The sequence below is a fragment of the Ursus arctos genome, unplaced genomic scaffold (genome assembly GCF_023065955.2).
Source record: "Ursus arctos isolate Adak ecotype North America unplaced genomic scaffold, UrsArc2.0 scaffold_7, whole genome shotgun sequence".
NCBI classification, from domain to species: Eukaryota; Metazoa; Chordata; class Mammalia; order Carnivora; family Ursidae; genus Ursus; species Ursus arctos.
The window spans coordinates 963,921-981,098 of NW_026623089.1; the positions used below are offsets into that span (position 1 = coordinate 963,921).

General features: G+C 63.6%; 1 protein-coding gene across 1 annotated transcript; it reads right to left on the reverse strand.

Annotated features, from left to right (window-relative positions):
• Nucleotides 1–379: 379 nt before the first annotated feature.
• DPYSL4 (dihydropyrimidinase like 4) lies at nt 380–15,627 on the reverse strand. The gene is made up of 14 exons (XM_026494439.4): nt 15,432–15,627; nt 12,235–12,323; nt 11,399–11,583; nt 9,283–9,447; nt 8,664–8,725; nt 8,489–8,569; nt 7,023–7,091; nt 6,519–6,639; nt 5,491–5,647; nt 5,047–5,188; nt 4,240–4,410; nt 3,747–3,926; nt 2,191–2,356; nt 380–1,221 (listed from the first exon to the last, which is right to left on the reverse strand). The coding sequence occupies exons 1-14, from the start codon at nt 15,468–15,470 to the stop codon at nt 1,130–1,132; spliced, it is 1,719 nt and encodes a 572-aa protein (XP_026350224.1). The 5' UTR covers nt 15,471–15,627; the 3' UTR covers nt 380–1,129.
• Between the last annotated feature and the right edge of the window lie 1,551 nt (nt 15,628–17,178).

The window sequence follows — 17,178 nt, forward strand, 5'->3', positions numbered from 1 at the left end:
CCAGGCCAGCCCAGCAGTTCCTTTTCCTGGGTCAAAACCCTGGGGGGAGCACAGGCCTCAGGCCAGGGCCACACCCTCCTGGCCCATCTGGTCGAAATGTGGGTGCAGGTCCAGCCCAACCCTCTCCCTCGGAGCACCTGGCCGTGGGTCCCGCCAGCATCCCTCTTGTCTGGCTGTGTCTGGCCAGTAGGCCTGGATTCGGGCGTGGTTCCCAGGCCATTTCCTTGAGAGGAAGAGCCAGCCCTGCCCCTTCCGTGCCCAGAGGGGGAGCAGAGCTGTCCCTGGGGATGGCCGGCTGTGCAGCCAGCACGAATGTTCCCAAGGGCCCCGTGCATGAAGTGCTGTGGGAAGATGAATCAGGGCTCCACACGCCAGCAGCTTCTAACCCGGACGCTTTAATTGACCTGATGCCCGTGGGACAGGGGCGCAGGCCGCCGTCCGGGCTACGGGTGGCATGCAGCTTCCTGGCTACAGTGTCCTCAGTGCACAGAACTGCCGCTCTGATCAACTACTCAGTGCACACTTCGTAGTAAGAGGACAGCATCTCAGCTAAAGGGTCCTAACATTCCCCTGGAGACAGGCAACTACGTGGGCGGGATTTTGGTCCTTGGCAACGTGGACAAACGAGGCCACCTTCACTACATTCCCGATGGGTCCCTGAAGTCACAGCAACTCTTGGGCAGGGGGCCAGCTCCCGGGGCGCTCCCCCCAACACCAAGGCGGACAGGGAGAGGCACTGGCGGGAGGCCCGGGGCTTCGCGGGGCAGTGATCCACAACGGGGAGGCGAGCAAACGCCCCAAACCTGCAGCCTGGCCGCTGTCCGTGCTTTTGTGAGGCCCTGGGGTTCTTATGGGCCTGGCTGGGCGGCAGCCCCGCCTTCGTGAAGCACCTGGCTGTCCTCCAGGGCCACCACCTCCTGCATCCTCAACATGGCAGTGAAACCCCCTCCTTGCCCGGGCTCCTCGTACAGGACTTGGGACGCTAAATGGGGAGTTTCCGGGGGTGGGGGGGGAAGGTGAGGCCAAGCACCTTTCAGGTAAGTTCAACAAAGAGCTATGTGAGGGGGGCAGTCCCCACCAGCCGCTGCCCTGTGGGACAGCACCACCTCGCTGGGCCCCAGGGGGACGCTTAGGACAGTGAGGTGATGTTGGAACGCCCGCCGGGGGGCGCCATGATCTTCTGAGCTGTGCGTCGGGCAATGTGGTCATCAGCCTGAGACCCTGCAGCAGAAGAGGCGGGTGTGAGCGCAGGGGCGTGGGTGCACCCGCTGCACCCATGACCATGGCCGTGGCCGCCGTACCCCCACGGAGCCCGGTGCAAGGACGAGGTGATCCGGCCGATGCTCCCACACTGAGGCCGTGGGCACCCAAGGAAGTGGGTACCAAGGCCAGGGACCAGGCCTGCTCATCCCATGGGTCTCAGCCCCGTGACTGGCGAAGGCTGCCCCTAGCTTTTAAGACAACCCTGGCTTTCCAGGGGACCTGCTCAGGCCCTATGTGTCCAGGAGGCGAGCAGGGACTCTGTCACCCGAGAGGGTGGACGGGCCGGGACATCGGTGGGAAGAGGGAGGGTCTGGCTCTGGTTCACAGGGAGGACCTGGGGCCCAGGGCGTGTGCAGGGACCCACCACACAGCGTGCCAGGACCCCGATCAGAGGCCCAAGCGGAGGCCAGTGCACCAGGCCACCTGAGCCCTCCAAAGTGTCTCCACGTGTCCTGATGGGCTCAGAGACCCTTCCTTATGTGCCTCACATGCAACCCTGAGGCTGGAGAGTCTTTTTGGTTTGTTTTTGAAAATGTCACGGGTTGCCCGTGAACCTGTGAGCAGAGACTCCCAGTGAGAGGGTGGGCTCAGGGTCTGGGCTGGTGGGGAAGCACTGGTCGTGGGATGGAAGGCCTCCCACGCTCACTCCTGGCCTCAGAGTGACAGCCCTCTCCTCAACACAGCTGATGCGAGGTGGGGCTCAGTGCGGCCACACTGGGGCAGACACGGGGCAGGATGGATTTCCCCATGGGTCCACTCCTTGGGAGGGCGGGCCCCCCGTCCCCACCCTGCCCGGTCTGGTTGTGGATGGAGTCTGCGGCTTTGCTGAGCTCGCCCACCGACAGGCTGAGCCCTGGTACCTGGGACCCCGGGGGTCCTCCCGCCCCTGACGGTGCCCCAGCAGAGCCCCCCTCCAGCTCCACTCACCAGACAGGCTGAACCCCGAGCGGTGCAGGTTGCGCACGGGTGGGACCGAGATCTTCCCCGGGCAGGACGCACGGGCCTGGGCACTGCCCCCCGGCTTGGCAGGCACCATCACCTCGTGGACGGGCCCATCGTAGAGGCCTCGCGGCACCCCATGGATCTCCGCCAGCTGCAGGGCCGAGGGGCTGGGTGTGAGGGGGCTGAGCTTGCTCCGCTCCACGGGCCCCCTCGGCCGGGGTCCAGAACCCCAGGGCTCCCCACCCATGGAGGTGTTCCTCCCGTGTCCACCTGCACACTTGCACGCACACACTTCCCTGCTATGTGCACGCGGCTCCTCCTGCCCCCGAGGCTGGACGGCAGTGCCCTGGGCTGGAGGACACCAGGCAGTCGGGCAGCCGTGAGCAGGCGGCCTCTTCTGGGAACGGAACCAGCCCTGATAGCCCCTGGCTCCTCCGTACCCACGGTTCTGTGGCCCCAGCAGAGGCCCCACTCCAGCCTCCAGAAGGCCCTGGGTCTTCCTGAAAATGGCCCCAAGGCCAGAGCCTTTTCCCAGCACCCACCGGACAGACGAACGGCCGTGGACCGAGGCAAAACCGCCCTGTACGCTTGTGTTTCCTGTGGGCGCCTCCCCCGCGATTCGTGTTTAGACTCAGGACGATGGCCAGCCCGGGGGTCACCACGGGGTGGCGGCTCGGGAGGAGTGGGCAACTGTGGGGTCTCGAGTCCCAAGGATCTGGGTCTGAGTCCACACTCCCCGTCGCCCCGGGTGAGGGCCTGGGGGCCCGCCACCTCTCTGAGGGTCGGTAGCCCGTGGGGCTGGGTCTGCAGCAGGCGTCTATCAGTGCGTCCATGAGTGCCCCGGGCCCTCACTCTGGGCGGGAGAGGAGCGGGGAGGCCCGGCCTTCTGGCCTGGACTCTGCACCTCGGCCGGCTGGGCAGCGTTCTCACGGCCCCTCCTGGGGGAGCAGCTGCGCGGCCCTCACAGCCTGAGACGGCGGCGTCCCTGTGAGTTAGAGCGGACTCCACTGTCCTTCCTCCCCGAAGGAGGCCATCACCCGGCTCCCGGCCCACCCCAGAGGCGGCCCTCCTCGCTCGGGGTTCAGACGACATCCTTCCGCAAAACTGGGTAAAGCCCACCTGTACGTACCGTGCGTGTGCGAGCCACCAACCCGTGCCTGTGCGTGTGCGCATGTGCGAGCCACCAATGCGCGCTGCGTGGGGCGCCGACAAACGCCGGGGCCACACGACAGACGCAGTGGGTGGCTCAGCAGAGGCTTGTGGGAAAGTACGCACAGCTACTAAGCTCATAAAAGCGGCTGCGGAAACTGCGCGTGGGCCGTATTTACGCGCGTGTGCACGACGACGCGCACGGGGATTCCGGGCTGCCTCTGCTGCGGTCTAGGCAGGTGTCCTGGGGCCCCGGCCCCTATGTTTGTAGTAAAGCCCCGAATAAGAACCCGCCCACCGCGCGGTCCGACGCCCCGACGCCCACCGGGCAGGGCCCACCCGGGGAGAAGCCTCGCCCACTCCGCACCTCCCACGCGTGGCTCAGGCCTCACCCGGTTGCGCGCCTTTATCCGCTTGTAGACGAAGTCGGGGAACGTCTTCCGAGGGATGAAGCGGCCGGCCCCGGGGCTGACGAGCAGGTTCCCGTCCTCCAGCACAACCCTGCCCTGACTGACGACCACCGTGGGGGCTCCTCGGCACTCGAGGCCTTCAAAAATGTTGTACTCCACGTTCTGGGGAGACAGGGAGGGTCCGGCACCCGGCGCTGTGGCCCCCTTACCCTCGGCGCTGCGGGCCGACCAGCATCCTCGGAGGCCGGCAAGCCCCTTCTAGGACCTCGGACAAGAAGCGGTCCCCTCGGCGGGGCCGGAGTTTAGAAGGAACTGACCACAGCGTGCTGTGCCAGCCCCCGAACCCCGTTCTCGGGACAGAGGGTTCGCGGATGAGCCGCTAACGGGGCTGCGTCTCGGAGGGTGGGGCGGGTGCGGTGCGCCTCCCAAGGGCTTCCCCGGCCGGACCCTGACCCAGGGACCAGGCTTCTCTTACCAGGTTGTGGCTCTTGGCAGAAATGATTTTTGTGGCCCTGGGGTTCCAAATAACCAGGTCAGCATCGGAGCCCACAGCCACTCGCCCCTTCCTTGGGTACACGTTGAAGATTTTGGCTGCGTTCGTACTGGTCACAGCCACAAACTCGTTCTCATCCATCTTCCCTGAGGCCTGGGAAGCAAGACAGCCAAGTTGGGGGGGGGGGCAGTCCAGGCTTCTGTGTGGACAGTGGCCCCCGTCCCCTAGGCGGTGAGCAGCGTCGGGACCGTGACCCAGGGTGCCCCGGCCTGCGAACCCACGGGTCCCTCTTCAGGCCGTGCGGGAATGCTGTACTCGCAGTGTGAGTCAGTCTGAAGTTTTGACAATGTCTGTGTCCCCTGAAGGATGGGACAGTCCCCCCCGGGTGACTGGGTGCCTGGGGAAGCAGGGTGGTGAAGGAGGCCTGGGGTCAGGGCCTCCGCCCAGGGGAGGGGTCAGGGCTGGAGTTTGGGGTGCGGGCAGTCTGAGGAAATCTCAGGTATTTTGGGGAGCCTACTAGCAGTGCAGAATGTAATTCCATGGCAGACAGGGACCCCACTCTCCCAGATGCTTTCTGGGAATCAGGGAAGGCCTGGCCGCCTCACAGAGCCGGGGGTCTCCTCCAGAGAGACCAGACCCGAATGTCTGGGGATGGCAGGGCTGGGGGCGGCAACACCCCAGGGAGCCCACACGCCCTGCCTGCTCTTCACGCGGAGTGTTTAGTGACTAAGTGGCCTCCCTTTCTGACCAACAGCATGGAGCATGGCCTGCGGCCCCCACTCCACTCACCACACATTTCTCCCAGACCACAGACATGCGCTCCTCGATGCCGTTTGTGCCCTCAGGGATGAGTGTGAAGTTGTCCTTGCCGACAGCCTTTTGGGCAGTGGTGAAGGTGCAGTGGGCACTGCCGGTCACCTGGAGGTCCCCACTGAGGAAAGTCGGGGTCAGGGGAGCCCACGGTGGCCTGATTTTCCTGAGCCAGCAAAGGCCACCGTCGGCTCTGTCCCCCTCCCCGTCCAGCACAGCCCACAGGGGCTGGAGGGTGTCCAGAAAAGCTGGGCAGAGTGGCTGCCCTGTGTAGGGCACAGGAGGGCCAGGGCAGACCAGTGTGGGGCCTTGGCCCTGGGACGTCCCAGGGTCTGTGTAGAAGCCGGAGCTCCGGCAGGCTGAGGTCCTGGGGGATGTGGAGCTCTCAGGCTGCTCTGAGGCCACCCTGGAGCAGCTATCTACCTGGACAGCAGGGAGGTGAGGTGGTCTGCAGTGCTGGGGTCCGGGTTGATGGGGGGCGATGTGACGAAGGCCGCGGCCTTTGCCCAGTTCTTGCTCCAGTAGTGCGAGCCACTGGTGCCCAGGCTGGCAGTGATGGGTTCCCCGAACACGACCACCCCTGCAGCGAGACCTGTGAGAGGCACCCCAACCGGCCTGCGTGCCCCCCAGGACCTGGGCAGGGTGGGGAGCCTGGCGCTGTGCTGCTGATATCCCCCAGCTGTCCCTCAATTTCCCAACACTGGACGGCTTCCCATGTGGGGCGGTCTGTCTGGACCCGCTCCCCCACACCGCCTGCTGGGGCGTCAGGCCTGCTAGAGAAGCAGCCAGGCCACAGCTGCGGTGAGACATGATCAGCTCTGCCCACCCCCGCCTGCCTGAGGCCTGTCCCCGTGGACCCTGGTTCTTCTCTGTGCACCCTGCCTCCTCCAGCTGTGGGGTGCGCTGTGGGCAGACCCCGGCCCGCAGGCCGTGCACCCCAGCAAACAGTGATGTGGGGCTCCCGGTGGGGGCCGTGGGGACAAAGTTCCATCACACACAGAGGGGCTCTCTGTCACCCACGCACACACCACACGCACAGAGAGACGGCACTCGTGTGCGTGCATGACATACACACATCACACGCACAGAGACAACACACGCGTGCACGCACACAACGCACATGTGTCCAGTTCGTCACTTTAGGCAAATGGCCAACAGGCCTCTTGCTCCAAGGCCCCTGGTGAGCAGCTGCTACCCCGACCAGACAAGAGACTGGGCCCCACTGGAAGTGGGACTTCGCGCCTGCCTCTGCCATGTGCCACGGACCTGGTGCCCCCCGCTGGAGGCCCCCCTCCCCCACCAGGAGGCCAGGCAGGGCAGCTGCTGCTTGCCCAGCCTGTCTGCTCTGAGCCTCAGTGTAGCCAGCCGAGCGCCTGGTCCTGAGAACGTGACCCCTGACCCCCAGAGAGATTCCCCCCACAAGTGTGTGGGGACCAGGGCCTGGCACTCACCCCTGCGCTTGGCTTGGGCGACCACGTCGGCCGCACCCTTGCTCATCACTTTGGTGACGTACAGGGGGCAGTTGGCCTGCTTGGCGACAGTGACAGCGCGGTACACAGCCTCGGCCTCCACCTGGGGACAGGGGGCGCTCAGGCTGGGCCAGGGCACTGGGGCCTCCTCTGGACCATCATTACCCACAGATCCTGGGCCCAGAGGGGGCACCGTGCGTGACTAAGGACGCCGCCTGTGGCTCAGTGCCCAGGATCTAGGTTGAGCCACGAAGTACCCAGAGCCCGTCCTTGACGCCTTCTCGGTCTTTGGTAAAGGCCTTAGGGCCACCAGTGGTCATGGGGGGATATAAGCCCAGTGGGGGGAGGGCCCGTTGATTCACACCTCCCACAGGGGAACAAGGGAGTCACAGCCCTGCCCCGCCATGAGGTCAGGGTCTGCCCCCGTGCAGAGGCAGTCTGGGGTGCAGTCAGGGCTGGGGTGGCTCTCAGCAGGCAAACTCCTACCTCCTCGGGGCGGCTGAGCACATGGCCCTCAGGGCCGGTGATGCCGAGCTCCAGCAACCGCTTCTGCTCCTAAATAAACCGAGAGAAAAACACACTCCAGCCCAGGTGCAGCCAGAGCCCTGCAGAGCCTCCGTCCGGGTGTGATGCCCAGACCCCCTCCCGCCCCGAGATGAGCCCTGCCCCCATCTCACGTGAGCCCTGAACCCCAGATGAGCCCTGCTCCCCGATATCTCATGTGAGCCCTGCCCCCAAGATGAGCCCTGCTCCCCCGCCACATCTCACATGAGCCCTGCCCCATCTCACGTGAGCCCTGAACCCCAGATGAGCCCTGCTCCCCCACATCTCACATGAGCTCTGCTCCCAAGATGAGCCTGCTCCCTGACTCTCACGTGAACCCTGCTCCCCTAAACTGAGCCCTGGGCCACCAGGCCCCCCATCAGAATGGAGGAGGAGGGTGGGACTGGAGAGGAATGACCCCAGCTCCCTAGGTTACAGATGAGGTCAGGGGCTTGGAGAGGGCACCCTGCCTGCCACACTGGTTCTGCCAGGGGCACACCCAGGGGTGTGCTGGGGGCTTTGCCGTGGGGGTGGACGGACAGCATCTCCCCCAAGCTTGCCCGTGAAGCTCTGTGCCTGGGCGGCCTCTTGCATAAACGAAGATGTGGATGCCAAGCTTCGCCATGGAAAACGCGAAAGAAGCAGAATCCCATGGAACCCAATAACAAGACTCCCCAACATCGGTGGGGTGTCTCCCTGGCACGCTCTGCCCACCTGCCTGTGTACTGAGCTGGACTCAGAACATTCTAACCATGCACCGGGCCCGGCCTCGGCCCAGAGAGGCACGCGCAGCACGCGATGCCCTCATGGCGGGGCAGGTGGACGAGTTATCCACGAACTCCACGTGCCCCTCCCCAGGTGTCACCACCTCTGAGCTTGGGATGGGGCTCAGCCCGACCCTCCAGGAAGCTTCTCTGTGGGTCTGGAATGCCAGGGAAGTGTGCTGCTGTGTGGCCCTGTGAGGAGCCCCCAAACCTCCCAGGTACCCCACAGCACCTGCACCTGGGGGCGCCCACCCCACAGCCCAGGGCCCGAGGGGCAGGCGTGAGAATAACACCTGTGCTCAGTGGTCAGAAGGACCACAGGTCCAGCTCCCGGGGGGGCCTCAATCCACAGGGGCAGAAGGCACTGGGAAACCCCATCTCAGTCCCCCCAAAAGCAACATTTTGGCTCTGGGGAACTTGTGATAAGAAGTGTGACGATCATGGAAAAATCTGTGTTGGCCAAAACCCCCCAGGCTACCCCAACTCCCTGCTTGCTCGACCTCGGACTCTGGGCAACCTACTTACCAGACATGTTCACTATTCCCTCCCTCGGGGTTTGTGGGATGAAATGCTCCCATCTGAGTGTCTAGGAGCCACCCTGCCCCGCACCGACCCCCGCCTGCCCGCAGGCAGCCCGCCTGGCACCTCCTCCACGATATCCCCGTTCTCTGCGTGCACTTGCGCCAGGGCGCCCAGGTCCCGGATGATGCTGAAGATCTCGTACATCTGGGAAGAGAGTGCACGAGGTGCGTGGGGCTGCGTCCATCCCACGGGCAGCCTGAAACACCTGCTGTGCCCTCCTCTTGACACCTGCCCTCACCTGGCCGTCCGTGCACTGGCACCTGTCCTTGTACGCCATGAAGACCAGGAAGGAGTTCACACCTGGAGGAGAGGCACGAGGGGATTGGACACGCAGCTGTTGTCAGTCAGATGCCTGGGAGCCTCCACTGCTCCCCGATCTCCTTCCACGGGTGCCCGGTCCTAACTAACGCGTCAATGCCGCTAGGAAACTCTATGCTTCAGGATTTTTGATTAAAAGAGATTAAGCCTTGTTTATCAACTGGCTTGTACCAGCACAGGCAGCGTAGACAACCGAGGGTTTGAAAGCATTCTGCTCCTAGTAAGACCCTCAGACCCAAGGGGAATGTGTAGTCCCTGTCCTTCACCCGGGGCAGGAGACAAGGGGACTGGGACAGCTAAGGACAATTACAGGACACGTCCCTCAGATGCGGAGGCAGGTGACCTTCTCATCTGGATCCTCTGGAAGTAGAACAGACCTTCAATTTGTCCAACTTCTCCCCAACTCCCAACCACCTGCCCACCCCGGGGTCAGATGGATGCAGAATCCAGCCTGGCCAGGGGCCCCGGGGGAAGCGCCCCTTCCGAGCCAGGACTACGGAAGCCCAGACCCCCATGCCAGCCTCGGGAGATGCCATTACCTTTGTCCTTGACCAGAGCCTCCAGCTCCTCCCTGATGCTCTCATGCCATCGGGGGATGTCCACGTGCAGGGAGTAGTCACAGCAGGCCCCGCTGTCTGCGCGCTCCCGCCACTGCTCGTAGGCTGCCAGCAGGCTCACTCCCGTGTCGGGAAACACATGGTCCACTGTGGGGGTTAGTGCGGTCAGCGGAGCCTCGCTCTGGCCACTGGGAACCACCCTGGCCTCCAGGGGAGACTGGTTTCATGTCCCCGAGAGATCAGGAAGTGCATCGGGAAGCAGCGGAGAGGTCACGGGCCCCTTACATGGTGCTGGTGCTACTATGAACCTGCCCCACATCCCTCAGCCTTTCTCTGAGCAGAGCGAGGCCGGATTCAAGCCCCTCCCCCACTCCCTAAGGGGCATGTTCACCCCAAGGAGCACCAGTGGCAGTTAAGGGCCTTAATGTCCCACACAGGTGTCTACCCGAGTGGAGCACACCTGGAGGGTCGGTGGAGCGCAAGGTGGGGCGGGGCAGGCGTGGGCGCTGTCCATGGTGCTGGACCTGGCCAGCCTGCCCGGAGCAGCAGCGTGGGGCTGGTTTCTGGGACTGGTCCCCTTGGCTTGCGCCTCACTGACTACTCACACCTCCAACAGCGCCACCCCACCCCTGGGGAGACTGAGAGCACATGGCCGCTGCGCTGTCACTTCCCCCACCCAGCCTCGGGTCCAAGGGCCAAACACTGCTCACTGCGTCTCCCGAGTGCAGGGAAAGAGCTCAGAGTAAGTGTGGCCGATAAGAAGGCACACCCACCCAAGGGTTACTGGTCAACGCTGTGCCTTCCTCCAGTGCACCCCTCACGGGCCCCCCCTGCTTCCCACCAGTCAGATCCCATGCCCAGGGCCCTGTGGCAGTGTGTGCCACCCCACCCTGCGGTCCCTCTGCAGCTCCAGCCTGGGGCTGGCAGGCTAAGGAAGACGCACAGCTCGACAGAGCCCAGCCTCGTGCCTGCAGCATCTGTCTGTCCTCATGGTGACACCTCACAGCTTGTCCAATGCCTTGGCACTGGCACGGGCAGGTGACAACCACGAAGGTCTCCTGGCTGGCCTTGGCCACCAGTGACGAGCATGAGCCGTGGCTGAAAATGGCCAGTCCCCGTAGTCAAACTAAAACATGGATCACTGTTGGCTTTCTTTGCCTCGTGGTTGAGTAAACCAAACCAACCCATGGTTCTGGCAATGGCTAAATACCACTTGTGAAGTAGCCCCGAGTCCTCAGAGCGGCCTTTCTGGTGGCAGCAGTGACAGCGTGCACCGTACGCCAGGCACGGCAGAGCAACTCGCGTGCACCAGCTCACCCTCACGACCTTCTCCGGGGGGTCTTCCCCTCCTCCCGCTCAGCTTAGCAGAGTGTGACTTCTGAAAGTTAGCTGAGTTCCTGCAGCCAAACAGCCAGAACACAGAGCAGCCAGGGCTCAACTAGGTGTGTCAGGCCAGGGGTTAACCACGGCAGGTGCTGCGCCCGCACCACGGAGCTGACGGCGTTCACGGCCACGAGAGGAGGAGCTGGGTCTCATCCTGGCTCTGAGCTCACCACAGTCAAGTGCACCACAGTCAAGCCAACGCACCGCGCAAGCTGTCAAGTGGGGCTTGTCTGCCGAGCTCCCACGGTGCACGAGCTGCCGCCCAGCACAGAGCCAGCACTAACAAGGGCGACTATCTCTGCTGGGGTGTTCCTAAAACACAGCCTCTTTCTTGGGCAGGAGCTTGGTGCAAACCGAGCTTCAGAGGTGTGGGGCTCAGGAGCAGACACGTCTGTTTCAGACTACACGACCCCGCCACGTACGCAAGGCATTTTGGTCTGAAAACCTAATCCTTGGCCAGCTGCCAGCTTCCCAGGAAATAATAAATTCCTGGGCACACATCCATTTGCTCCCGTGGAAACCCCAGGAGCATTCCAGAGCTGGCCAAGGCGAACGGGGATAACAAAGGAGTACGCAAGGATTTCCTAGATTGAAAGGTAATAAAGGGAAACAGACCCCAAGAAACGCCCTATTGTAAGGCTCTTCCCACAACACACAAGCTTGGACAGTGGAGCAAGGCGTGGGCTGGGTGCCCTGCACACCTGGAGACACTCACGGATCATGGTAGTCCCTCCCGCTAGGGCAGCCTTGGTCCCCTGGTAGAAGTCGTCTGCTGGGGTCATGCCCAGGACAGGCATCTGCAGCCTCGTGTGGACGTCAACGCCGCCTGGCAGGACCAGCAGGCCATGGGCATCGATGGTTTTGATGCCTCCAGGGACAATGAGGTTTTCTCCAATTTGTCTGAAAGCAACACAGATTTCGCTGGTTATAAAGAGCCTGGATCAGAACACGAACGGTAAAGCAGGGAAGCATCTGCTTGGGCTCCTGGAGGAAAAGGGCAACACGGCCAAGACTTCAGTGGCCTGGCCCCTGGAGACCATCAGAGAGCACGACACCCCCGCCAGGGCCTCGAGATGGTCACACGGAGGATCCGACCTGGCCCGCGAGACTGCCCTTGTGACGTCTGTTGGCTTTCCACGTGCCGCCCTGCTGACCGGTGGCTGGAGCCACGTGCAGACACGAGCAGAGAAGCCAACAGGTGTGGTCATTAAGTACCTACTGAGCACCTCATCTGAATCCCTAATCGTCCTCAAGCTGTGCTAACACAACTTAATACTCTGCTTCCTGAGACCTTGCCGCTAACTGGCGAGATCTGTCGTCACTCAGGCTGGGGCTAGAGCTGGGTTTTGGAAAAGAAAAAAAAAAGAGAGAGAGAGAGAGAAAGAAAAGAAAGGAAGGAAGGAAAGAAAGAAGGAAATAAATAAATAAATAAATAAATAAATAAATAAATAAATAAATTTAGGTGAATTTCACCCAAAAGTAAATTTGTGGATAATCTATGATCAGTGTGTACGCATGTGATCTGCGAAGATATCTGAAGCAGAAACTCACTTTATCAAACCGTCTTCCACATACAGGTCGGCGTGAAAGGACTGGTCATCATTGACGATCTTCCCACCTTTGATCAAAAGACGGTCACTCTGTTGGAAACAAACGAAAGGTGGGCAAGTTTTCTCCAAACCCAGTTCCTCAGCATCGTCCCCGTGACTTCGTACCCCGGATTATGCTTGAACCCCTTGGGCACGATGTGTACGCACAGAAGTGGACCCAGAAGCCTGTGGTGTCCGCCACCCCCTGAGGATGGAGCAGGGGTGCCCGGGGCCGGGGCAGCTCCGCGGCGGCTCCCACAGGCCCCAAGCAGGTCCTACACCCGCAGGGCAGGCAGTGTGGGCTCGCCACAGGCACAGCGACCGCAGGGGCCAACGCGGGTGAACGTGTAGCAATGAAATGCGTTACATTTAAATAATTATCACCTAATTCATGGAGCTCATGCTGAGGTCAGAGGGGGACAAAGTCACATGATCCCACCCTGACCTGGAGCATTGGCCCCCCTCATCCGCCCAAACAGAGGCGGCTCCTGGATGGCAGCTGGGCTCCAGTTCATACCGGAATGGTGTGGCCTATCATGGTGCCAAATGTGGGGGTTAGAGCAGCGCCCTAGCAGGCAGGGTCCCTACCCCGGGGGGGGACTGCTTCCCAGCGCAGGGAGATAGCCAAGGATGAGAAATTGTACAAGGCCATCGCAGACACACCAAGAACACAGAGGTTGGTGTCACAGTGTGATGGGAGAGGAGGCAGGGCTGCTTCAGGCACAGAGAAGGGACTACTGGAGGGGCTGGCTGGAAATGAAGTGGCCAGGGGCAGTGTTCCAGGCCAGGGAACAGCCCATGCAAAGGCCCTGAGGCACGAATGAGCTTGAGTTGATACCTGACACAAGAGGAAACTGGGACTGGAACCTTCTGACGGAAGGGGTGAGGGGCTGAGAGCCTGGTGCAGGTGGGACATACTGGGCTTGGGGTGTCAGTGGGCCCCACGGGGGGGCGGGCCCGAAGCAGGGGTTTGAACACTGTCTGGTGGATCACATTGGCTCAGTGTAAAAAGTAGAATGTGCTATTCAAGGATGGAAATGGGGCCGTAGCCCGCTGCGTCAGAGCCTGCGCAGGTGAGATGGGGGGAGGCTCAGGGCAGAATCCTGGGGCCAAGAAGAGATGGGGTCCGAGAGGTTGGGAGTTGGGCAAGCAGGAGCTGCTGATGGAGAGGCTACAAGGGTGAAGGGCCAGGAAAACACTGGGGTGACCACAGGCTGTGGTGCTGCCTGGAGGTATCCTGGATGGGTGACCAAAGGGCCAGTAAGCGAGGCCAGCTGTTGGTGGGTCACCCCCGTAGCACGGAGCTGTGGCACTAGCTGGGGTTGATCCAGTGCTCCGTGGCCATAAACCCACTTCTAGGAACCCCACCAAATGGTGGGGAAGGAGTGGAGAGGGGCAGAAAGTGTGTCATGCGTGGAACATTGCACGGTTGTCAGGGGTGACGATCTGACTTCAGGGAAGAATTTTGGGGAAAAACATGGAAAATGAGCAGAGACACGGAGCGCACAACACCGTGGTGAGAACCCAGCTCCGCAGCCCTTCTTCTCTCAGCCAGTTTGAGCTGCCGCACTCCCCAGGCAGGAACCTGACTAGGCAGGAACATCAGGGGGCCCTCACAGGGAGATCTGGCCCCTTCACTGTGGCTTCCAAGAGTCCACCCAGAGGCCAGGCCAGGGCTCCAGCCTGAGGCTGACGGCTCTTCACACACCATCAGCCGATGCCACGGAGCCAAGTTGTGCAGTGCGAATAGCAAGAAGCCCACGAGATGGCCGAAATGACACACAACCCACTACGTGGGAGCCTGACTGCGTTTTGCTCCGCTCTTCTTGATATCTGTGCGGACCGCGTCCCCAGGATTCTCCTCACTAGTAAAACCACCACCACCGTCGACACAACAGCTGACGAACTGCCACAGGCCAAAGGCAGTGCCCCAGTGGAAGGACTCATCCTCCAATGAGCCCAAGGAAACCCAGGAAGGGGAAGGCTTTGGGCAGAAGAGTCTGGTGTCTCCCGCTGTCCCCCAGATAGGAAGACTTGTGGTCACTACACTTCTACCCTCCTCCCCTTTCAGGCACCTGAACTCAGACTTTGGAACCTGGGTTTGGAACCAAGAGGGAAATGCAGCTGGGACGAAGTGCCATGTCCATGAGGACGACGGTGAAAGTTCCCCTGAACAAGATGCCTTGTGCCTGTCCCGCCCGACACCAACCCTGCGCGGGCCACTTGGCAGTCTTCCCACATCGGCTGAACCCTGAGCCGGTCTGGAGGCAGGATCCCATCCTCTACGGGAAGGACAGGGCTCCTTCCTCTCTAAGCATCTCTCAGGAAGTGAACCCGGCAATCCCACCGCCCTCCAGCTGAGGTCAAATCCAGAGTCAGCTGTCAGGGTCTCAGCCCCGCCGGCGCCCCCTGCCCCCCGTCCAGCTGGCGCCAGGGCGTCTCCCTCCCTCCCTCCGCCAGGCTCCCGGCCTCCTGGAAGGGGCGGCTTTGTCTCCTGGCAGCGCGGGGTGGGCCGTCTGACCTCCCGCACCCGTACATGTGGTTGGGGGGGGGGTGTCTCTCCTTCCGAGAGCTGGGGCTGCCAGGGTGCCCGCTCAGCAGCGACCAGTGAGCGCTCGCCTCCCCTGGGGTCTCCGCGGGGGATGAGTCGCTTTGTCTCGGACAAAGAGCTCCCAGCACGGCGGAGGCTCGGTCCGGAGCTAGCCAGTCGCTCCACGCAGGGAACAGCATCCGCGCCCCGAGGCCTGGCCGGCGGTGCCAACAAAAGGCCCCGTCCGCCGGTCGACCCCCGGGCAGAGCCCCGAAACCGAGTTCGCCCGCCTCGGCGCCCGTCCTCCGCGGGGAGCGAGGCACCTCTGTGCTTTGGGGAGCAGGCCTCTCCCGGCCCCGCGCCCTCCCCGGGCGCAGAAGAGGTCCCGGGACGCTGGCATGGCCCGGGACCTGTGCGTCCGGCTCGGGAAAGGGGTCGGGGAGGCGCTCGCGGAAACCCCGGCCGCCGGCGGCGCGGCAAGGAACCCGGCGGGAAGGGCCAGCGCCGGGACAGAAGCACGTACGGGGGCTAGACCCGTAGGGCAGAGCGGAAGGCGCGGAGCCGGGACGGTTCACCCCAGGCGGTGGGCAGGGGGCGTGGGGTAAAGTGGGGCCGGGTGCGGGGCTCACCGTGATCCGGGGGATGCTCTTCTTGCCCTGGAAGGACATTCTGCTCCTCCGGCCGGCGCGGCCGCCTCCCTCGGCCCGCGCGGCCTAGCTCAAGCAGAGAAAGCCTGGGGGTCCCGGGCGGGGGCGCGCAGAACCCAGGCGTGTACGTGGGGGCGCCGGGCGTCCGAGTGCGAGCACGCCAGGCCGCACGGCTCCCGTTCCGAGCCCCGCCCCCGGGCCCTCCCCTCCCCCGGCCCGCCGCCACTCCTTTGCATTCAAGCCCCGCCCCAGCCGTGCTCTGTACCCACCAGCTCCCTGCCCCGGCCCCTGAGGTGGCCACCGGCCGAATCTCTGTGCCCCAGGCCCGACGCGGACCTGCGGACGCATGCTGCGTGGGGTGGGGGAGAGGGCTGCGACAGGTCCTGGCCGCTGTGTGTGCGGAGTTTGCACTCCAGGGAGGAGGGTGGAGAGGTCCTGCAAAGTCCTGCCTGGCCCCGCCCTCACCCCGAGCGCGGGGACCACTGCCAGCTCCCTGGTGACCCGAAGCACCCAACGCCAAGGGGACTGAAACTAATCTCAAGTCCAGGCCCAGGCGCTGCGGAAGCCGGACTCCCTGCGGGACGGTGCCTCTGGCCAAAGCCTGGTTCCTCTGATCTATGGCCCGGGCCTGGATCGGAACGCAGGGCTGTGTGCCGGCTCTGGAACCCGGCCGTGAACACACCTCCGCAAGGCTGCTCTCCGGCCGCCCGTGCGGAGCTCGGGGAGAAGGGGAGAAGTTGGGGAGATACAGACACAGAGAGAGAAGCGGACAACGAGAGAAAGAGACAGCTACCCAGCGCCCCTGCCGGACCAGAGAACTAGAACCAAGGCAGAAGAGGCCGAAAGCACGGGCTGGGGCTGAGGGGCCACGCAGGACAGCTTAGTCCAGGGCACAGACGCGGCCAGTCAGGGAGAGCGAGACCCTCACGCCCCCTCGGGGAGCCTGGGGATTTGGGAAGAGGACCAGCCCCTGCCCCACGCCCCGGCGGCCTCTGCCCTGCGGCTACTACCTGCTGGGAGCCGCGACCCTGGGTCACGCGGGGCGGCTCTTCCAATCTTGCCGCAGCCTCCAGGCCATCTCGGCCTGGCTCGCCAGGTCCCTCTGGGTCGCCACGTGGCCCGCTGTAAGGCTTTCCAGCCCGAAGGCTCCGACGGCCGCCGCCTGACGCGTCCAGCTGCAGCGTCTTGTTCTCAAAGGCGTCCTCCACGCAGCGGAAAACGCCCCTGAGCTTGGGCCGGGCCCGGGAGCTGCCTGCGCCCAGCGTCCCCCGGCCCGCGGGCAGAGGCTCCACAGGCCCCTGTGACTGGCGTGCGGCCATGGCGGGAGCGGGAGAGGGGCCGCCGGTTCCCCAGCCTCCTGCAGCGGGTGTGCGCGCCGCGTGTGGACCCGGCCGACCCCCGCCTGGCTCTCCCCGCCCCGCCCCCCTGCCCGCCCTCCTGCGGGACCCTGCGCCCTTGAGGGGCTGGCGCTGTCCACGCAGGGAGTGCTGAACGCGCGGGGCTGGTCCGAGAGCGCGCGTTCCGTCCCGGCGAAGTGCGTGGGTTCCCACCTCCCGCTCAACCCGCAGGGCGGGCCGGGGGCACGCACTGAAGAAATCACGGCCTATAGGAACTGCAGCCACATTTCCGGGCCCCGTGGGAGGTCCCACACCCGGCAAGGAGGCTCTGACTCCTAACCTTTTGGCAAGTGGGGAAGGTGGGGGAGGGGGGCATGGACCCAGGAGAGCTG